Here is a 21,413-nt window from a genome sequence, read left to right as displayed (position 1 = left end):
CACATGTAAAGGATATTTCATCTCCTTCCAGGGAATGTGGTTGCATCGTGCCACATTCCTCAGCCTTAGGCCATGCCTTCTTTGAGTCCTCCTGCAAATTGACTCTGTAAGAATATGCTTCATCTCACCTCTGTCATATATTGTCCCTCCTGTTTTATCCTCTATTATCTGCTCTATCCTTCCAGTACAGTCACATATCTGCCGCATTCACACAGCAATCTCTCTGCTAATTATCAATTCTTATTTACAGCGCCGTTCTAATTATTACCATAAACATTAATATGACCAATGTCTAATTCCAAGTCACCCTTATGAACAGACTTGCATTTAATGCCACAGACATTCAGATGTATGTAGAATAGTACAATAATACAATTGACTTTACATTTATTAATTCACCACCATGTTCATCATGCAGCTTCAGTGGCTTTTATTTTGTTTTAATAGTGACCTAAATTAGAAAGCTCTTCAAGTGAAATATTGATATTTGTCAATGAATTGATTTAGATATTAGTTTAGATGTTATTTATGTTTTAGATTTTATTATTACTATTGTACCTTTATATAACCAGAAAAAAACTAATTGAGAATAAAAATAAAAAGGCAGCAGCATACATTACATATTATTGTAATATATTGTAATACATAATGTGTTTCATGAGTGTTGCATACAGAGTTAAAACATATATCAATTGTAGATTAAGACTCGTCATTGGAGATGATGTATGGTGTGCTGTATCAGTGTGTGTCAGAGGGAGAGATAAAGAGAGAGAGAGAGAGAGAGAGAGAGTGAATGGTCAAGATTGGAATAATTCTTTTTGTGTCTGATTCAAAATATAAACTTTGGGATTTTGCTGCAAACCGCTTTGACAACATTCCTGAACCTAAACATTCATGCCAATAAATCATATTGAACTGAACTTAACTGAGAGAGAGAGACAGAGACAGAGATGACACTCATTTATTAACAAACCCAGTGACTGAAGAGATGTCAAGCAAGCACAGTGAGGTAAGATGTGCTGTGGCTCCCTCTTTAGGCAATTTCCTCTTATTACAACATTAACACTCCATGTTGGTAAAGGTTTCTAGTGTTATTTTCCCATAAACATCAGGAGGAGAAAATGTAAAACAGATTATTTCAGCAACAAACAAAAGGTGGATGGAAGAGTCAAAGGGTTAAGAAGAGTCAACCTCTACTTGATCTTGATGCCAACAATCCTTGCGTCACCGCTGACATCAAAGTACTTGTACTTCATGTCTCCCAGTCTGTTGGGGAAGTTCAAAATAGAGCCATCAGGAAGCCTGATGTAAAACTGCCCATTGCTGAAGCTGACGTAAAACTGAGGTGCATAAAAAAAAACAAAGAGAGAAAGAGAAAACACACAATTTATCTCAGTTCAGTTAATTTCATACAACATAAAGATAAGAGAACATGTGCAGTATGAAAAAAAGATTGCTGCGATAGATAGGTAAGACTATCTCTCTCAGTGGTTATTACATTTTATAAGCCTATAAACCCCTTTATGATAGCACAGTGTGGGTTGACCTAACAGTGTAAAAGCACAGATGCCAAGCACGCTAATAACCACCTCATGGCAAAAACATAATGAAAACTAAGCATGAGCAAATGACTAAATACAGCAGAGGTACTCTGCCAGAGGTCCACAAAAATATTCCATCGAATACAGCAGCTTTAAGCCTTTGTTGTCTAAACAATATAAGAATGTAACATATTCTATTAAAATCTATAGTAACTTTGCCTCTGGAATGGCATCTGTGCTGCAGAATGTGATGTGAAATCATTAAAGTAATGTAAGGACAACACTTTTTTAAACACAATTTATAGCAGTGTAATTTCTGTTGCCACAGTTATCTTTATCTCTACCCTTTTTGTTGAACATTGGGACATGATCCTTGTGTGTACTTCCCTTTACTTTTGATTTAAGCAGGTGTATTTGGTTTGAAAAGCTAGTGAGACTACTGTATATAACTTCTGAGAGAAGAAATAACTTGCTCTTCTTCAAATGAAAGGTTGAAATATGCAAAAATACTCAAAATACTAAGGATTTTGCTCATTCAAAAATATTTGGTGTGGAATGAGTATCAGTAGTTTAGGGTGACTACTGTTATGGCTAATATTAGCAAAAATAACTGACTTTACTGAGTCAGTTCACTGACTTGGTGATTATTCTCTTCTCATGCTACTGCTGCTGTACTATGTTTGAGCATTGTATTGTAATTGTCACCTGTGGCAACTGATTGATATTAAGCAATGGTTATGTAATCTCACTTTAAAGTTAAACCTAAAGACTACACTGTATGTGTATTAAACTCACCCTACTTACTAAACTAAACCTTGTGTCTAAGTGTATGCTGGAGACTAAATTGTCGCTGTTTGGTATCAGACTAAACAGAAGTTTGAGAGATTACAGACAACTGGCATACACCCTCATACTCTCCTAACACACCTTGCATTCCTCCCCACGAACGAAGGGGAAGTTTCCCTCTGTGAACTCATCACCCCAGCACCCGCCAGACAAGGAGTTGAAGACAATGGTGTTGGTGTCAAAACGAGGGTTGAAGTGCATCGCAATGTTTTCCGAATCATGACCGATGTTGATGGCAAAGCTGCAGTGGAGACAGAAACACAGAAGTCAAAAGGGTGGGATGAAAAAGGGAAGAAGTGGATGAAACATTAGCCCGTTTCACAGTATACTCCTCCCACTTCCTCTTGATAATCCACATCAATAAGCTACACTGTATGAACCAGAGACAACGGATCTGTAAAAACTTTTCAGAAAGTGCTTCAACACCACCACTTGACCTCCTATGAAGAGAACTTACGAGCTGCAGCTGTCCTTGGGCTTGATGCGGATCTTGAACTCCTGCCCCTCCCTGAATGTCATGTCTCTCACTTTCTGTAAAGGGAAATGACAAAGAGGAATATGGGAACTGATTTGGGAAGATGAGTATTAATTAAAATGGCCATTTCATAGATTTAATGCATTGTTTTTATTTTAGTACAACTTAAGTTTGGCAACTAGATTTCAGGCAGAAGATATTTAATTTTAGAACAAGTCTATTTCCCTGCATGTTTCAAAAACACTTATAATTAAAGACTATTTTAGAGACAAAATAAATTATTGTGTGCACGGTGTACTCTGGTGGGAGAATTGATGATAATAGGGGTTCTTATCTTCGCTGTTAATGATCAACCAGGGTGGAATAGTGTATCCTCGGCTGTAAAAGTACTGAAACAGGAAGGCACCGTATTTGTTCACTCACATGTGGTCATCGTCTATAGAGACAGTTAAACCATAAAAAGACACCCACACATGGACTTTCTGCCTCAGTATATCTAGATAAGTACTACTACCACTCCTCTCTTAAAGGTGTGGCTGTGTAAGCCAACAATTAAAGACAAAACTAATAAAAAACTAGCTAACCTAATAAGTCAATCTCTTCATGTCATACCTGGGATTTTCTTCAAAGTCAGTGAACCTAATCAACAAAGCAATAAATTCCATTCACTACTATCTATATGAAGGACTTTACCTGATAGTTACATATGAACTTCAACATTCTGGCCCTATATACCTGTACCACACTGATATATACCTCAGTCTATATCACCCACAATATATTCTTTAGTCATGATTTTTTTGCTCAGCTTTGGTTTGGATCTACATATCTTTATCAAATCACATAGTAAAAGTGAGAAATATTTCTTGAATTAATGTCAATTATTGAAAAAATATCACACCTCTAAAAAAAAAAAATATGAAAAAAATAGAAAGGTGTTAATGCTTCCAAGCCTTTTCTCTTCTTTCTGTTGTGTGTGTGTATGACTCTGCAAGTGATGTTAACACAAACCTCAAGATTTACCACTTCTGCCTTTCTAATTTTCAACCTGTAACAACCTGAGTGTTTATTTGAAAGTGTAATCCGAAAGACAAACTTTTTAAAAAAGCAAAGTATAACAGTATTTCTCTTTGGTGTGCATTTAGAAGTGTAATATGACACATTCGACAATAAAGTTAGATCACACAATATGGTTATAAAAGTTGGAGAAAATGAGAAACATCGTTGTTTTGAGCTTGATATAATGCCATCACTAAGATAAGGAATAATGAAGGCAGATATTGGCTATAAGGAGACTGAAGAAATATCCTATGACTGAAGCTTTGTTCACTACTTACCATCTTGGCTCTCTTCAGTGGGTTGTGCCTCCTGTGACAAAGCTCTGCAGGCAGGTGAGTTGTTTATATAACCCTAGTGACGCTGGGGGCAGGAAGCAATCAATGGGGATAGGGATGTAAAAACTGACCAAACACACATGATGATATTTGCCCCTAAATGAAACCACTCAGTCACTCTTCTGCTTCATATTACAGATGTTGGCTCTTTCTGTTAGAAACTCCCCCGGTATATGAAAAGACATGTTTTAAAAGTCAAACTGCCCCCGGGAACAAACTACAAGTGACTACTTAATTACTTCTGACAAATTTGTCAATGTTCTGCATTTGTGGGTTTCTGAGATTTTTGCACTGCCTGTATATGATGTGTACTGATTTCTATAAAGATGTATTTGTGTTCTTCAAAGTGACTCCTCATATACTGTTGACAACTAAGTTTTAAGCGAGTAGAGGCAGTTATTTAATAGTTCGCATTGATTTTACCTAATTGTCTACTGTAACGTAATGACATTCAGGTCATTAGCTGACGCTTTAATCCAAAGTGGCTTACAATAAGTGCATTTCAACCAAGAGGATACAATCCCCCAAAAATGCAAGATTTATTCAAGTACATCAGCTTCATCAAATATGAAGTACTTTAAGTGCTAGTGCACATGCATAATTATTATAACGTTCTTCAAAACTAATTATAGACAAATAAAAGCATAAATTCTGTAAGACTTTCTCTTGGATGATAACAAATTAATTGTTGACTTTTATTTGTTGGCCATAACTAAAATTTTTTACGACATGTGCTAACTTATAGTATATTGTAAGCCTATTATTATGTCATACTAAAAGTGTGGTGCGTGCGTGCGTGAGAAAGAGAGAGCAGTCTGTTCTTTTAGTTTTTACTCACCCGAGCAGCACGCTGATATCAGTGTGTTGTACTTCATCACAGTGGGCGTGACTTTACGTGGTGTAACCAATCCCCTGTCTCCATTTTGTGATGGGCGTGCCATACATTCAGTGCTTAGAAGCCGAAGCTAACACCGAATAAACAACTAAGTTAGCTTGTCAGCAACTTCTGGTATGCCTTCATTTCATAAGAGATTAAATTGTATAATTCTACTTCATTAACCATTTAGATTTCCAAAAATTTGAATGTGTGTGTTACATATTATAAGAGCAAGTTTGATGTTTGGTTAGCATTAACGTTAGCTAGCTGGCTGTGATAATCAATCTAACTTTCTGTCTTTGCTAATGGCTAAGTTAAATGCTAGCTAGTGAAGCCAGAGAAGGAGATACATTCCTTTATTTATTCTGCTGCGTTTGCATTGTTTCTCTTAATAGAAATGGCGTCGTTAACGGCGACAGAACCGGACATATGCCCGGGTGCAGCAGAGTCCATAGTGCCCGCTTGTATGTTTGCACCGGACCAGGGATGTGCCGACGATCCATCCAGCGGAGAGTGCTTTGAAGACGGCGAGGGCACAAACGGCGAGCCCGCGGATCATTTAGACTTAAGCAGCAAGGTAGGCCTCACTCAATATTGCAACTACCAACGTTAAGTTTTAAGGTGATCAAACCGAGCAGCATTCTGTTTCGTTTCGGTAAACGAATGCTGTGTAGTAACATTACCACATTCCTGTTGCATGGATCCTGCACACAGCGCATTTTGTGCTGGCTGTGCAGAAAGTGACACGTATGTTGCATTTCGTATTTAACTACATCCAGCTGGCAGGTTTACCATTCACGGGTATATCTACTGTATGTGCTAACATTGAAAAAGAAGCCTAAGGCATCAGACAGAATTGTCAAAACACGGTCCCAGTTATTGACTGATTTGCAGAACACATCAGCCTTAGAATAAAAGCCAGAAGCTGAAGTTGCAAAGTGACAGATACGTTTACTGGAAGACTTGACTGTGTTTGCACCCGTCTGACCTTTCCATGTCATCCCTCTGTTGTCTCTTCCCCTTCTCTCACTTTTCAGCTGGTCCTAGTGAGTCCAACAGGGGAACAGTATGATTCATTACTACGGCATCTAAGGGAGCGGATAGATGAGGGATGTGGAGAGACAATCTATGTGGTTGGGATGGGCTCAGGTAAGGGTAACTAAATTTCAAGCAACTTAAGGATGAAGTCTTTAATTGAGTATACACTTGGTCCACCGAACAGCTCATAATTCAATAGATTGTCAACTAAGGTGTTGCCTTGCATCTTTATATATCAAAGAATATGATTTGTTGTATTAAATGAGCCAGTAAGTTTGGTTTTATGTGTTGGTGGATTGCATTGATAGTTTCAGAAGTATCAACAGTAAAGTGTGTTGTCCTAGAACAACATCTCGGCTCTGATTAGATCTTTACTGATGCTGTATTGGCCTTCACAACATGTACGCTAGCTGTTAGTGCTTCTGTAGTTACAAGTAATAGTGAGCAATGTTGAAAAATATGGTAAAGCATGAAGCAGTTTTAATTTCAGTTCTGAAATGGTCAAGCACTTTATGAGAATGAGCTGGAGTGATGACATGTTTGAACAATAAAACATATTTTGATTTTTGAAAGATAAATGTGACAAAATCTCATTTAAACTCACATGGACCTTTTGATATCAGCACTAGACTTTCCAAAGCAAGCACCATTGAAATGTCAAAGAATATGAAATTGTTCTGTCAGCATCTGGAAAAGATTAGTTTTAGGCTTAATGTAGTCAGTGTCCGCTTTGGAAATGTCACGTGATACCCTGTAACATTGAAAGGACAGTAGTCCATAACTAAATCACTTGCGGCTAAACAAGCCCCATTCCAGGGTTTGAGTTTTGGCCTGGAAAGTAATCTTTCTTTTTGGTCATCTGGTGTGTGGTGAACATATCCCATAGATGGCACCAAAGGCCTTTAACATCTTACCAGCTAGATTGATTTTAAGAATGGAACCTTAAAATCAAAAGTAAGAGAAAACCGAGCCACAATTCACTAGCATTTCGTGTAAGACTGGTGTTTATTTTCCACTCACTCACTCATTTGAGGTATTGAAAGATATTGTTGTACATCTGCATAAGTAGTTGGGGGAAGGGTCAAACCACCAGTGTGTGTAGTATCAAGCTATCACGTCTGTCAGCTGTGGCGGCTAACCTCACTAGTTTGTAATTTAGTTTCATTCTGAAACCCTCTGCCCCACACAGAAACACGAGGGCTTTTGTTGGCAACCAGAGATATTTTTTGCCTGTTACAGCAACATGTGTGACCCATGTGGCCTGTTGGGTGGTCAGAGGGGATGTGTGAATGGGTGTCATTTTTCAGTGCTCAGCATAGGGACTGTCACTAGTTCAACAGTTGATGTCTGTCTGACTGGCTGGGAGAGCAGCCACCTGACTGGCCAACTGACCTGGCTGGTTGTTTCCGTTTCTCAGTCTGGTATAACCAGACTTTCTGGCCAGTTTGTGGTAGGGTGTTTGTTTGAGGTGTTTTCTATTGAGAGAAGGAGTAGTGAGCTACATTAACCATAGTAACTGGTAGCGAGTGTCGGCATATTGTAAATTTTCTTAAATAAAAAAAAGACACCTAATGTAGTGTATGTCTTTGGAAATGTATATTAACACCTCTATGTAATAACCTTTGACACAATCTAGAAGTCTGCTGTTCTTTGATTGTGTCCAAAGCGAACTGGGGGTGATGATCCAGGCATTGTGGTCCCAGTAAATTAGATTTTCTCATCCCCACACTACACACACTCCAGTCTCTCCTAAAACCACGTCTTTCTTCTACAATGTCTGCCTCCAGTGTGGTATTTGTGTTCCTGGGCACCACCCTGTTATATAGCAAGTTACTGACATTCCGAGGGCGAGAGTGTACATTAGCCCTGACATTTGCAAGACATGCTTGTAAATTATATGCCCGCTCTTCTGTAAGGCACTCATTATAAAAGCATACATTAAATAGTAGACGTGTAATGTTATCACTCTATCCTGCATCAAAGTAACTCTCTATTTCTTCCTGCCTTGTTCCTTTTGTTGCCCCGCTCCCTTTTCTTGCCCCCCCCCCTCTGTTTAGATGGAGGTGATTATGGTCTGGATGACAAAGACATGGAGGCGTCGGTAGCCACGGTGCGGTCGCTGTGTGAACAGATTGAGGCTGACCTGATCTGGCTGAGGGAGAGGACGGATACCGGCGGAAAGATTCAGGACTACCTCATCCGCCGGCGTGTGGGCGAGCAGGATTTCCTGGAAGTCAGGTAAAATTAAGAGAAAAGGTTCAACAGACTATTAATAAGTAATATTTTGTGCACCACATGAACTACTGTTCCCATGAGTGCCTATGAGCATGGCACTTAAACCCTAAGTGAGTATGGATGCGCTAGGCCACAGTTTTGCACAGTCGAGAGATCTCAGATGCAGAAAATTTCACCAGAATGCAGGAAATTAAGTGTTTGATGCTCAAAATTTTCATATAATGCAGCATTGAAGATTTCCTAAAAATAGTGTTAAAATCTCACCTCGTCTCGATCTTGTGAACTCGAAATCGTGTCTTGTCTCTTGAGCTAATTTTTATCGTCACACCACTAGTGGAATTGGATTTGGAGAGATACTTATTCCATGATTTTTATTAAATTAAATATGTATTATTGAGTAATGCTGAGGATACCTGTTCATTTACAGCAACACCTTGTTGAAAATAAGACATCAAAAACGGTGCAGGCTCAATTACAGCACTTACTGACAGGGAGAGGATGTGTACCTACTACCACTAATATAACAACATGTATTTCTCTGTACTATTGTTGTTCTCACCCTCCATGTTCTCCTTCATGTTGTCTCCAGAGTGGCGGTGGTAGGGAATGTGGATGCAGGGAAGAGCACTCTGCTGGGAGTTTTGACCCACGGTGAGCTGGACAATGGCAGGGGCTTCGCTCGCCAAAAGCTCTTCAGACACAAACACGAAATGGAGAGTGGCAGGACCAGCAGTGTGGGCAACGATATCCTGGGTTTTGACCAGGAGGGACAGGTGAGCTTCTGCCAGTGCTCAAAACTTAATGTATAAACATGGCAAATGCTAAATGAAGAAAGTGATAGCACCTATCCCAAGTTTTCCAGTTCTCTACTGCTTTTATTTTTTGAAGACTTTTGGACCAAAAACCACTAGCAAAAACAGTGGCTGTGGAGAGACGACGTTTTGACTGTAAAATCAATATTTCTTAATAAGCTATCTTTGCTTCCTCAAACTGTGGTGCAATTGTGAAAGGTGATACCATAGCAGCAAAAGATACATTGTCCCAGTTGTAAAGGATAGAGAACGGAACTTTCTTTACATTGACAATTCAGGTTCCAGGGTTTTTCCTGGCTTAGAATGGGCCTTTGGGGGGGGGGGACTTTGCGCGACAGTAAGCATGATCAGTATGTGTACAGTAAAGGCAATGAGTTACCTTATGACTGAAATCTATGCATTTTCTTGTAATTTCTGACCATTAAAATATATCCACAACCTGGAGGAGTAAAGGTATAACTTAGTGTATTAATAAATATTATAACATTAAATAGTATAATGTTAGTATAATAATATATTTACAGGTTACACTTGATTTGGATTATCTGCCTACAGATAGTTTATTAGTTGAGATTCAGATGTTTAAAAAAAACAACCTTTATCTGTGGTTAAGGTTTTATTAGTGCTAATGTTAGTGTATTCATAATAAATTCAGATAATATTTTAGGCTATAGCTTACCATTAGTAGCCTATGATATTAATTCCAGATGGACAAAACAGCAGTTTAATTTTTGTGGGTTGTTTTCAGTCATTAAATTATTATGCAAGAAAAATGCTCTGCATGGTGGTCAGTCTCAAAGCAAAGTACTAACTTGTCAATAATAAAAACCGTGTATAGTTTGCTATGATGCCTCAACCTTTTTTTAATGTCCCGCCTACTCCAGGCTGTGATTGGTCGGTTAACGAAAACTGACTTTGACGAGCAACTATGCACACAGCTGCATTAAAGTTACCCAATCCCGATCTCCCTGCAGAGATTTGCAGGCAGGCGAGAACAGGAACAGGTGAGCGTCACGTAGTGCCCAGAAACCCTGATTTAGAGAGGGCAGAGGAGAGTACTGATGCCGGTACGCAAAAGAGTAAAATGTAAAAATGACAGTTTGTATATTGTGAGAAATTACAGGAAGTCATCTCTCCCATTAGCGCGAGCTTTGTAGCGGAGCGTTCAGGCGCAGTCAAACCAACGTATGAGCTGCTTTAATAAATCCAGTTCCAGCAGCATGTGTAAATACAGCGCTGTGGATGAGCGGTGAGGTGACTGCTGGAAGTCACGACATCGTAGTTAAGTTTATGTTCTGTTTGCTCAACACGTCTGGAGAATATTTGAAACCCTTTTTTTTTTCATTCTGATCATTATGGCGTTGGCGATTTTCCTTTGGCGCTCACTAAAACCTCTTTGGGGGGCACCAAAAATATCTCTATGCAGGAAAAACCCTGGGTTCATTCACTTCATCTGTCATTTTATTTTGAACAGTGGCTGGTTGGCCATAATTCTTCGCAGTTAAGGGACTCAAATTCTAGCTTCCATCCATCCATCCATCCATCGTCAACTGCTTATCCTGCGTACAGGGTCACGGGGGGCTGGAGCCAATCCCAGCTGACAGGGAAAGGTCGCCAGTCCATCACAGGGCCATACAGAGACAAACAACCACACACTTACGTTCACACCTAAGGACAATTTAGAGCCACCAATCAACCTAGTCCGCATGTCTTTGGATGGTGGGAGGAAGCCGGAGAACCATCGCAGACACGGGGAGAACATGCAAACTCCACACAGAAAGGCCTGGAACGACCAAGGTTCGAACCCACAACCTTTTTGCTGTGAGGTGACAGTGCTAACCACCGCGCCGCCCTCAAATTCAAGCTTATTTTTAATATTTAATAAAAATAAATAACACAAGTGTCAGTAATGGGAATCCTACACTACATGAGCTTGACTAACCTGGCAAACCAGTCAGCAACTGGTGCACCGCCAAAACACACGTTTTGGGATTTCTTTTCCTGGCGAGTCTGACTCGAGACTGCGGACATTTGTATTACAGATTTGGTCTTGGTTTCAGAAATGTTACAACCCTAGTTCAAATATATTTTACATTCAGATCAAATACTCTGAAAGTTTCAAGAACAAAGTTGTCAAAGCATCAAAGTATAATTTGTCCAGATATTTGGAGAGCACATTTCAAGTCGTCTTTTATTCTGTCTGTCCTTTAGGTGGTGAACAAACCAGACAGCCATGGTGGTGGACTAGACTGGACCAAGATCTGTGAGAAATCCTCTAAGGTCATCACATTCATTGACTTGGCTGGCCATGAGAAGTACCTCAAGACCACTGTCTTCGGCATGACAGGACACCTGCCAGATTTCTGCATGCTCATGGTGAGAGATGGCAGGGTGATGGGAAAGTGTGTGTGTGTGTGTGCACGTGCCATAGTCCTGGGTTGTATGTCAATTTTCAATTAACTTTTCAAATTTCATACAGACAACTCTCTTTCCCTGTTTCTCCTCTCTCTTCTCTCAGGTTGGCAGTAACGCCGGCATCGTTGGCATGACCAAAGAGCATCTGGGTCTGGCACTGGCCCTAAATGTGCCAGTGTTTGTAGTGGTTACTAAGATAGACATGTGTCCAGCCAACATCCTGCAAGGTCAAGACACATTCTATTATAATGCTTACATTAGTCGTAGACCTATTAGTGTTAGATTCCAGTAGAAGCTGTATAACTGCAGAGCTGTACATCTCTAATAACTAGCATCGCATCTCTGCCCAACATCTGACAAATTAAGATAAGCTACTGTTGAAGTTCCTATATGTTAACACTGCAAACACACTAACAAGTCAATTATCAGTGAGAATAATGTCTTGCATGGAAAATTAAGCATAATTTATGTTCCCACAGCGATAATTAAACACATAATTACCACTCCGTTGTTAAAAATGGTTGATATAGACACTAATTCCTTCTATACACTACTTTGACCTACTGCTGTTTACCGACTACTTTAATGACGTTAAAGCCTTTCAGGGAGGGTTAGGAATTGCACCCCCTAAAATAATGGAGTAATGTGAAACAAAAGCAGGAAGAGTTGAGCTGCAAATTAACAAAGCAAATGGGAGCAGTTTAGAAAATGGGGAGTCTTCTTACTTAAACATGCTTTTAGAATAAAGGGTTATCTCTAATAAAGGTATGCCCTTTTCTCAGTTGTCCCTAAGTATGTTTTCCTTAATTCCAACTCCTTGGAAGCACATTAATATTCAGTATTTCTGCAGTCTGTTCAGTTGCGTAGTGTGTTCCCTCCCAGATGCTGTGACAGCCTTTGGTTTTGTTTGAGAATTACTCATGGGATGCATTTTGTGTGGATTTGTCTTTGTGTGTATCTGCAGAGACGCTAAAATTATTACAGAGGCTATTAAAGTCACCAGGCTGCAGGAAAATCCCTGTGTTGGTCCAGAACAAGGATGATGTCATCGTCACAGCCTCCAACTTCAGCTCTGAGAGGTAAGAGCAAAGACAAGGAGGGGGCAGGGGGATGCAAAGACATAAATAAACTATCCAAATATGGAGAGAAATAACACTCTCATTGAGAAACGCATAGAAAGGAAAAGAGATGATGTAATAAAAAGCTACAAAGAATAGTTTTTTATTTAATCCTTGAATGCATGTTGTGATGTTGATCACTATTCTTTAAGAGTGCACAAGAATAAACATATAGTGTAAGTGTGGACAGATGGAAAATTCACTCATGCAAGTTTAGTTTGAATTTATCAGCAATTACTAGAATTGCAAATACTTGACTGATGTCTTCTAAAATCATTAAGTGAGATTTTAGTTAAATAGTTTTTTGTAACTCCATTCCATTTGTGTGGAGCGTAGTCACTGAAACCAGTTCTTCCATGCTCCGTTTGAACACGTGGTACAGCTAATGATAAAATATCCTGTGAGATTACACGCAGTAATCAGAAGACATATTATCCAATATAAAAAAACTATCCACAGTTTTAAAAAGATTCTTTTTTTTTTTTTTTCTGATAATTCTTCATTTGAAATTTCACAAAAGGCTGAACCACAGAACATCTGTGAATAGTGGAATATTCTTCAGAATAAAACCTTCAGTACAGCCCAGTGTGGGAATGTATTAAGTCACATTGTCTTTGTTCACTGTTACTTTACTGTTTACTTACTATTTACTACTGTTTTGAAGAAGGATTATTATTGTTTTTTAAATGAAATGAAATGCACATGGAAGATTTTTAAACATTTCCAAGTTAATTTGAACAAATTTGTGCAAATATTCATGCTGGTTTAGCAATCCCTATAGGGAATCTTCCTTCCATCCCTTCACAAGTACTGCTCAAGGACATGTGTGTGTCAGCAAGCAGTGCAGATGCTTGTTGACATCTTGTCACTTCTGTATTGGTACGTTTGATGATACTTTGAAGAGTCTCTCTCTCTCTCCCTCTCCCTCTCCCTCTCCCTCTCCCTCCCTCCCTCCCTCCAGAATGTGTCCAATTTTTCAGATTTCAAATGTGACGGGAGAGAACATGGACCTGTTGAAGATGTTCCTCAACCTCCTCTCATCTAGGACCAACTTCAGCAACGATGAGCCTGCTGAGTTCCAAATAGACGACACATACTCAGTACCGGTACAAAATAAAACACACACTAGCTATACACTTTAATATGTTGTTTCATTATAGCTCATAGTCAGTCTCTTTTATTTTCTGCTTCCTCACTTTTCTTGTCAACACATTAAAGTGGTTGCCAACAGGAGCAGCTTGACCAAACACAAGAAGTTGACAGGGGTCCAAATGTTACAATCAAGCCCTGAGGGGAGACAACAGCAGTTTTGAGAGTCTCTGCTTCTGAGAGACACCTGCAATAGCAGTGTATAAGAGACAGTGTTTTTATTTGGACAGCCAGTCTGTCACAGCTTTTAACGGCAGAGCAGAATACAAAAACAAGGACATTTTGTGCGCTTCCATAGCACACTTCACAAAAGCTTAAACATTTCTTTTTCTTTATATGCCACTTGAGTGAAAGCTGTGGCAGTTGGCATAGAAGTGAAAATAGTTTACACAGAGTACTTCTTTCTGAATATAACAAGACGATTGTGGGTGTCATGTGAAAATTCATCGTAAGGTGTGAATTTTCACAGCTTGAACTGTTTACACTTACGCTACATCCTGAATGTACAGACATACTTTGAAGAGAAGTATACACTCAAGGTTTCACACTAATGGAGGCTTATGAAGACTGTCTCTGCAGATGACCACAGCAACCAGGGAAAGAAGCGCAGTGAACCAAAATGACCCATTGTTCTTCTCTTGGCAGGGTGTGGGCACAGTAGTTTCAGGCACTACGTTACGTGGAATGATAAGACTAAACGACACGCTGCTCTTAGGCCCAGACCCACTGGGCACTTTCATCCCCATCGCCGTTAAATCCATCCACCGCAAGAGGATGCCTGTCAGAGAGGTTCGGGGAGGACAGACGGCGTCCTTTGCCCTCAAAAAGGTTTGTGAGTCAGGTTGCATATTTCTCTCTGTTTGCCTAACTGATAGTTGAAAAATGAAAAATCAATGAATCAGTTGGACATGTTTACAGTAAAAAAAAAAAAGATAAAAACGCACGTTTGTTTCTCAGTTTGTTTTATTTAAACAATTCTAGTGGCACATTAGTGGCGCATTAATTCATGAAGCACAAACAATTTGAACTGGACCGGCCAGCCCCCACAGCCTCGTCCAAGTTTTCAGCTAGGTTGTCTGCTGTGTGTCTGACTGGTATGGCCTTGGTTAGCAGGACCGCTGATTTCAAATGCCAGTTGATGAATTCGCTTGTAACTGTTACAGAGCTCTCTGCATATAGCACAGTCCAACAGTCAGTCATTACAGCCACCTTGTCGGCTGAAAGTCGGTACACCTTAACGTCTTCTTTTTTTTTTCGTTGTACCACTTCTCAGCGCCAATAGCAATACGTTAGCCTGGTTCAGTTTTGTTCACAAGCTGACAAAACTCCCTCACCGTCCACCACGTTTATAGGCATCATGTCCATTTCCATCATAAAGGAAACCCTTTGATTTGAACAGCTGTGAAGTGCTGACTTTTCAGGTGGTACGACATTGACGTTGTACCGGATTTGTCGCAATATTTACATTAAGTATTGTCCTCTTTTACAGTGTAGTACTCCCACGCTGGACTGCATTTCTCGCTTTTATCTTGCCTCAACACGCACCAGTAGTTTTTCTGAACTGCAAAGGTGAAGTACACCCTCTTGTGGTATAAAAGTTAATAAACTTGAGCTCTGAGAAAAAAATGGTACACAAAATATACATGTCTGTTTAATACATTTTAATCAGTTAAATTCTTAATAGCAATTAACTAACTATTGATTAATCATTAACATCCCTATTTGTGGGAGAACAATTTGGCTGAATTACTGCCATGATAGAACATTTTAAATCTTCTTTATTGCAAAAACAGTAGAGAATCTGACACAAAGTTATGTTTTTTAAAATCTTCTGAAAAGGATAATTATCCTGAAACTTCTGGATGCGATATGCATATTAATTAGTTTCCTAACTTTATAATCAGTTTTATAATAAATGCAAATCCCAGCGTGTGGGTTTAGGTAATGTACTGTCTCTAATTCTGGGTTGGCTTCATCACTTTCCCCAACTTTATTTTTCACTTCTGTTCCTTCTGTTTTTTTTGTTGTCACAGATCAAACGTTCATCTATAAGGAAAGGCATGGTGATGGTTTCCCCAAAGTTGATGCCACAGGCCACCTGGGAGTTTGAGGCTGAGATTTTGGTGCTACACCACCCCACCACGATATCCCCGAGATACCAGGCCATGGGTTAGTGGCAACACAGTCAAATCCCTTCCACACTGATATGCACCCTTTTATGCAGTCTTTGGTTTGACCGACCTGGGTCACACTCTCTCTTTATCCCACCAGTCCACTGTGGCAGCATCAGGCAGACAGCCACCATCCTGACCATGGACAAAGACTGTCTGCGGACAGGGGACAAAGCCACAGTCCACTTCCGCTTTATTAAGACTCCTGAGTACCTGCACTGTGACCAGAAACTGGTGTTCAGGGAAGGGCGCACCAAAGCTGTGGGCACCATCACAAAGGTACTCGAGCGTATGGTAACTTCTGTATTTCAGTGTAGATGTGTGATCTCAGCACTCTGAAAGTGGGCCCCTTTTACATGATGAGTGTCATTTGAGTGTCGATTATCAAAAACTCTGATTAATGCAGGTTAACTGACCCTGGCTGTGCATGTCATTTCAGCTTCTCCAATCCGTGAACACCCAGGCAGCTAAGGCCCAGCAGGCCAAGATGCAGGCCAGTAAGAAGTATTTTAAAGAGGGCACAGCAGCTAATGAAGAGGCTGGATCAACAGCACGGCCACCTAGTCCTAACGCAGCACAGCTACCAGTGAGTAAATCCATGCTCCAATAACCATTTATAATGTGTAATAAGTTTTAAGGAAAACAAGAGAGAGATTTTTTGGTTGTAACATGTTTTAAGTTAAAGTCATGGGCAGAGTTTGCCCTGTGCATCACTGTTTTTAAGGATCAAAAAATGAATCCTCTGTCTAGAACTTAATACTCAATATTTTGGTCATTTTGTATTGCTTTTTCATTTTGTTTAAAACAACTGACAATATAATTACATATTGCAGGACAATTATCCTTGATTTAGGATAAAAAGATTTAGAGTTGAGTTTTCCTGTCATTCTTTATTTAATTTATCATATTTAATAACATTTAAAAAATAAATGCAAGATTATATTCAAACATTTTTGTAAAGCTGCTGCAAGTTCTTTTTTCTTTTTTTTCTGTTTTTACAACAAACAGACCTGTGTTTGAAGCAGAATATTCACATTACCATTTTAAATACTGCTGGTAGTGGTGAGCAATCTGACGATTTTAGATCGAGATCTACGGCGTCCACAATCTACTTTTCAGGCAAATCGTAGAGGTTGCAGTATTTAATGTCCTTTTGCTTCTGTTTCCAAACTTCACATAATCTCATTGACTAGCAGATCCACGCAAAGTGAACAAACCATTAGAGTGATGTAGGCAACTTTCTGGCTTAGCTGACATATTACTTCACGTGGCTCTCCCTTGGGTGACGTATTGTAAAGAATGCACATAAGTTGTGAGTGCTGGAAAAGTGTTGTTTTATGATTATGTTATCTTTTGGCTTCTGTTCAACAACTTCAAGTTAAACTCAGATATTTATTACCATTTTGGAACCTACGTAGTATATTTATGCAATATTATATTATTCTAATGTTATAATGGTGCAAATGGAGAAATCCATGGGCTGTTTCAGGTCTGGCTATAGTCTACAGGGCATTTCAAAATTGAGAAAAACAAACTTAAGATTGTGGATCGTAATATTATTTTTCGGCTAGATCGCCCACCCCTAACTACTTGTTTCCTTTTCTTGACTCTTTAAATAGTTAATTCCGTTTCACTGTTCGCTCTCTTACCCGTTGTTTCATCCCTCAATCATGTGATTTTTCTTCCTCCCATGTTTATTATTTTCCCCCAAATCTCCTTTTATTTACCTTCTTAACTTGGTCATAACAAACTGCTTTTATCTTCTACGGTGACATCTGTCAATCTCATCATTCTGTCTTATTCACTCACCTCCTCGTTTCCCATCTGATGTTCACCCCTCCTCTTTTCTTCTTCTGCACATCACGCTCTTTGCTTAAATTTTTAACACTTTTCTGCTCCATCTCTCCTGCTTTTCCTCCCTCCCTCTCTCCCTGTCTTGGCATGCTTCGTCAGACAGTGGCAGAGGAGGAGGCTCTATGTAAGGATGGGAACAAAGAAAACAAGGTAAAGAAATTTCTGCAGACTGTTTGGGTCGTGACGAGGTCCATGTCTTGGATGTTTTCTTGGTTTCTTCACTTTTAAAGTTTTTCAACCAATGTTTTTTGAGCATGCAAACTCCTATTTTATATTCCCAGTTTCACAGAGTTACACCTGAAAGTTACTCTAGTAGAGTACAACTGCAGTGTTTATCTGCCGGCTACTGAGCAGCTTCATTAAGTGCTTAATTGACCCTTTGCTAAGTCACAACCCAAATATGCAGCTGGCCAGTCACAGTGCAGTAGAGGGCTCGCTCTAACTGAGGTTTTATGGCTGCGCTCCATTGACTCGTACTCGTTTTCTAGCTTTTTTTTGCTGTGTTTTTCCGAGATATGATCAAACACTGTTCCTGGGCCACTTGTAATAGTAACAGTCGCTACCCAGAGAGGTTGAAAGGAGAAATACAATTAATTCCCTTTCCAAAACATAAAACATATCCAGAAAAATGTAGGCTGTGGATTGTTCCTAATGTAATGTTAGCTAACAGTAGCTAACTTACTACTGACTATAACTTTATAAAGCCCTGCTGGTCTGCTTTTTAATAATTGTAATACCCAGCTGTACAGGAACAGTGTTAATCCTTAATATCGTTGTCCTTTGTTTCAATCATCAGGTGATGCTGTTCACTTTCACTCTGTGATCGGTAGGCTTTAGCTTCTATCAGCATTTTTTCCGCGTCAGTTTGACAAACTGAAAACAACCTTCAAATACACAATGCAACTGCAAAACTGTCTGCTTCTTTCTGAGATCGCTTTTTCCAGAAATGTTACAGCATTACTCCAGGGAGTGCAGTAACAGAGACAATGGTAGTGCCGTGATAAATGTCAGACAAGTCAGACGGGGGTGGGGCTTAGCGAAGGGTCAATAGGCTGCTGTTTTTTATTTAGAGCTGAGGTATTTACCTTTTAAAACAAACAAACAAATAAACTTTGTGGCTTGTACTGTCTTTTCTTTCTCCCCTTTTCTCTGATTATGGAACCAATATATTCTCAATTTATTCTTCAATTTATTCAGGTTCCCCCCTGTTCATGGAATTTAATATTTAAATGTGACCATATGTTTTTGAAAGTATAAGGTTTTTGAAGGTTTGAAGTACTGACATTGGATAAAGTAAGATTTGTCTGGTTTTCAGCAGTGTGTTAGAGTGGAGGTGGGTCACCCACCCTGAAATGGAGACCACACCTGCTAATGTCAGATGAAATCATTTTTTATTTCTTCCCCTATGTAAAACTTGAAGCATGTTTTTATTTACCCTCTTAAACCTTTAAGTTCTCATAAATGCATCTTTAATATCTCAACTGTGGTGTTCCTCTCTGTCTGCAGCTCAAGTCGGGAGGTGGAGGACGCAGAAGAGGTGGTCAGAGACATCGAGGGAAAGGACTGAACACTGCAACAATCTCTACAGCGGTGCCTGCAGGAGCAGCAGGCACCGCCTAAAACCTTCCATTTCTCTTCAGCTCGCCTCATCTCCTTTACAGGAAGGGAAAGTGACTATATGGCCATCTGGTGGTTTCACACAAAGACTGACTGCACATGTTTGTTTAAATGATAACTCAACAACTTTGTTGATTAATTATAAATTATGAATAATTAAGTGAGTGAATAATTTTCCTCATTAGGTCAATTTAAAGCTTTATTGGTGTAATTAATTGTGGGCTGCTGAATTTGATATTGCGTTTTTATTTAGTTTGAGTTTATGCAGTTATCTGCAATTGTAGATTACATTATATAACCTTTTCTATTTTAATACAAAGGTTTGGGGGTTTTGTTCATCAGAACCTATTTTAGATTCTTTTTTCCCAGCCAGCAGAAGGATCAGTCACTTCCCCTGCCTAAACTTTCTTCACCTTCCACAATGTACTTTATTTTTTTTTGCGCATCTTCTTTTCCTCATTCTACTCTTCTAGCATTTGTAACACACCTTTTTCCAGATGGCACCAGGGTTTGGAGTCTATTTACTGTCACATCAGTCATTTGAGGAAGTAGACTGTGTTTAGGAGACTGCTGGTACATTGACATTGGCAGTTTAAATTCACATTGGGAATTGAATGAACTGGAAGGGGAACTTCTTTAGGGTGGTAGCTAAAATTCTCATCTGGAAATCACAAGTAAAGCAAATCTTCAGATGGTAAAGGTGCCATGGTTTGGTGAATTCTGCTGCCAGTTGACAGGAAAGTTATAATCCTATCCTGGACTTGTGACCACTGTACTGCACTGTTCACCAGTCATCACTGTCATGTAACAACATGCAGCATCATTATCTTCCATCCATTTGATCTCATATGGCCTAAGTTTAATCTAGCCATTGTATCATTGTTATGCCTTCCTTTTTAAGCCAGTGTTGCAGTTTTACTAGTTCCAGTTCATGCAGCCAAGAGAGAATAGATCCGAAATACCTTTGCCCCCCCCCCCCCCCCCCCCCCCCCCCCCCCAACTAATGTCAAGTGTCAAAGTGGCTTTGTTATGTGTTAACCTGGCAGAGGTCCTCTTATCTTAAGCCAAGCAAGCACAAGCACAACTTTCTGCCATTTTGACGCAGTCTGACCACCAACAATCCAGAAGTTGAAAGTCCACGTACAAAAATGATTCATCCACTATTTTTACTACTTCAGTGCAAAAACTCAAGCGGTGTTTCATACCTTTTTTAAATGTCAAAAAGCCAAGTAACAACATATTTAATTCACTAAAAATGATTCACTGTGACTAAAATATGTTTTGCCGCCAGCTTCTAAGCTTCAAATTTCATTACAAATGTATAACAGACACAGGAAGTCAAATTATTTCATATGACCAGAGATCAAATATATTATGGTAACCAATTATTTAAGTGTATTTCTATATGACTCATTTTTGACTCTACAGCAGTCAATTAGCCAGATAAAGCATGGGACGGAAACTGTAGAAAAAAACATGTTATGGGTCTAAACACACTAGCGAATAGTGTACAACAAGTTAACAATGCAAGTCATGTCAGAATTTCTCTAATAAGCGGACATAAACCATTGATCACATCAAAGTAATCTAAACATTTAATTGAGTTGCCACATTCTATTTCAACGGACAACTACAACCTTTTGTTTGCTATGTATTTTTTCTACTAGTTTTATCCAATTGTTTGTCCTCCACCCAGTTTTGAGTTTGTTTTTGGAAGGTAACTGAACACTTACACCCAGTATACCCTTTCATATACATACTACAATTTAATACTGGTCTGAGAGTCTTTTGGGTCACTGAATTACCCATATTATGAAGATCACAAACATACTGAACTGCCAGAATATATCCCTGTCTTTCTATTAAACTAT

General features: G+C 39.3%; 2 protein-coding genes across 2 annotated transcripts; one reads left to right on the top strand and one right to left on the bottom strand.

The window, feature by feature from the left end:
- Window positions 1–987: 987 nt before the first annotated feature.
- Window positions 988–5,719, bottom strand: LOC123969320 (beta-galactoside-binding lectin-like). Its single transcript, XM_046046597.1, has 5 exons — window positions 5,095–5,719; window positions 4,200–4,281; window positions 2,845–2,918; window positions 2,469–2,628; window positions 988–1,340 (listed from the first exon to the last, which is right to left on the bottom strand). Exons 2-5 carry the CDS (start codon window positions 4,200–4,202, stop codon window positions 1,194–1,196), a joined length of 384 nt encoding a protein of 127 aa, XP_045902553.1. The 5' UTR covers window positions 4,203–4,281; window positions 5,095–5,719; the 3' UTR covers window positions 988–1,193.
- Window positions 5,138–20,509, top strand: LOC123969317 (GTP-binding protein 1-like). The gene is made up of 14 exons (XM_046046594.1): window positions 5,138–5,265; window positions 5,529–5,710; window positions 6,171–6,282; window positions 8,229–8,409; window positions 8,996–9,179; window positions 11,430–11,594; window positions 11,737–11,860; window positions 12,598–12,712; window positions 13,713–13,857; window positions 14,546–14,728; window positions 15,934–16,069; window positions 16,172–16,350; window positions 16,511–16,657; window positions 19,432–20,509. Exons 2-14 carry the CDS (start codon window positions 5,531–5,533, stop codon window positions 19,543–19,545), a joined length of 1,965 nt encoding a protein of 654 aa, XP_045902550.1. The 5' UTR covers window positions 5,138–5,265; window positions 5,529–5,530; the 3' UTR covers window positions 19,546–20,509.
- The last annotated feature ends 904 nt before the right edge of the window (window positions 20,510–21,413 follow it).

This window comes from Micropterus dolomieu, linkage group LG04 (genome assembly GCF_021292245.1).
Source record: "Micropterus dolomieu isolate WLL.071019.BEF.003 ecotype Adirondacks linkage group LG04, ASM2129224v1, whole genome shotgun sequence".
NCBI lineage: Eukaryota > Metazoa > Chordata > Actinopteri > Centrarchiformes > Centrarchidae > Micropterus > Micropterus dolomieu.
Note: the sequence above shows the minus strand (reverse complement) of the source record. Positions and strands in the feature narration are given on the sequence as shown.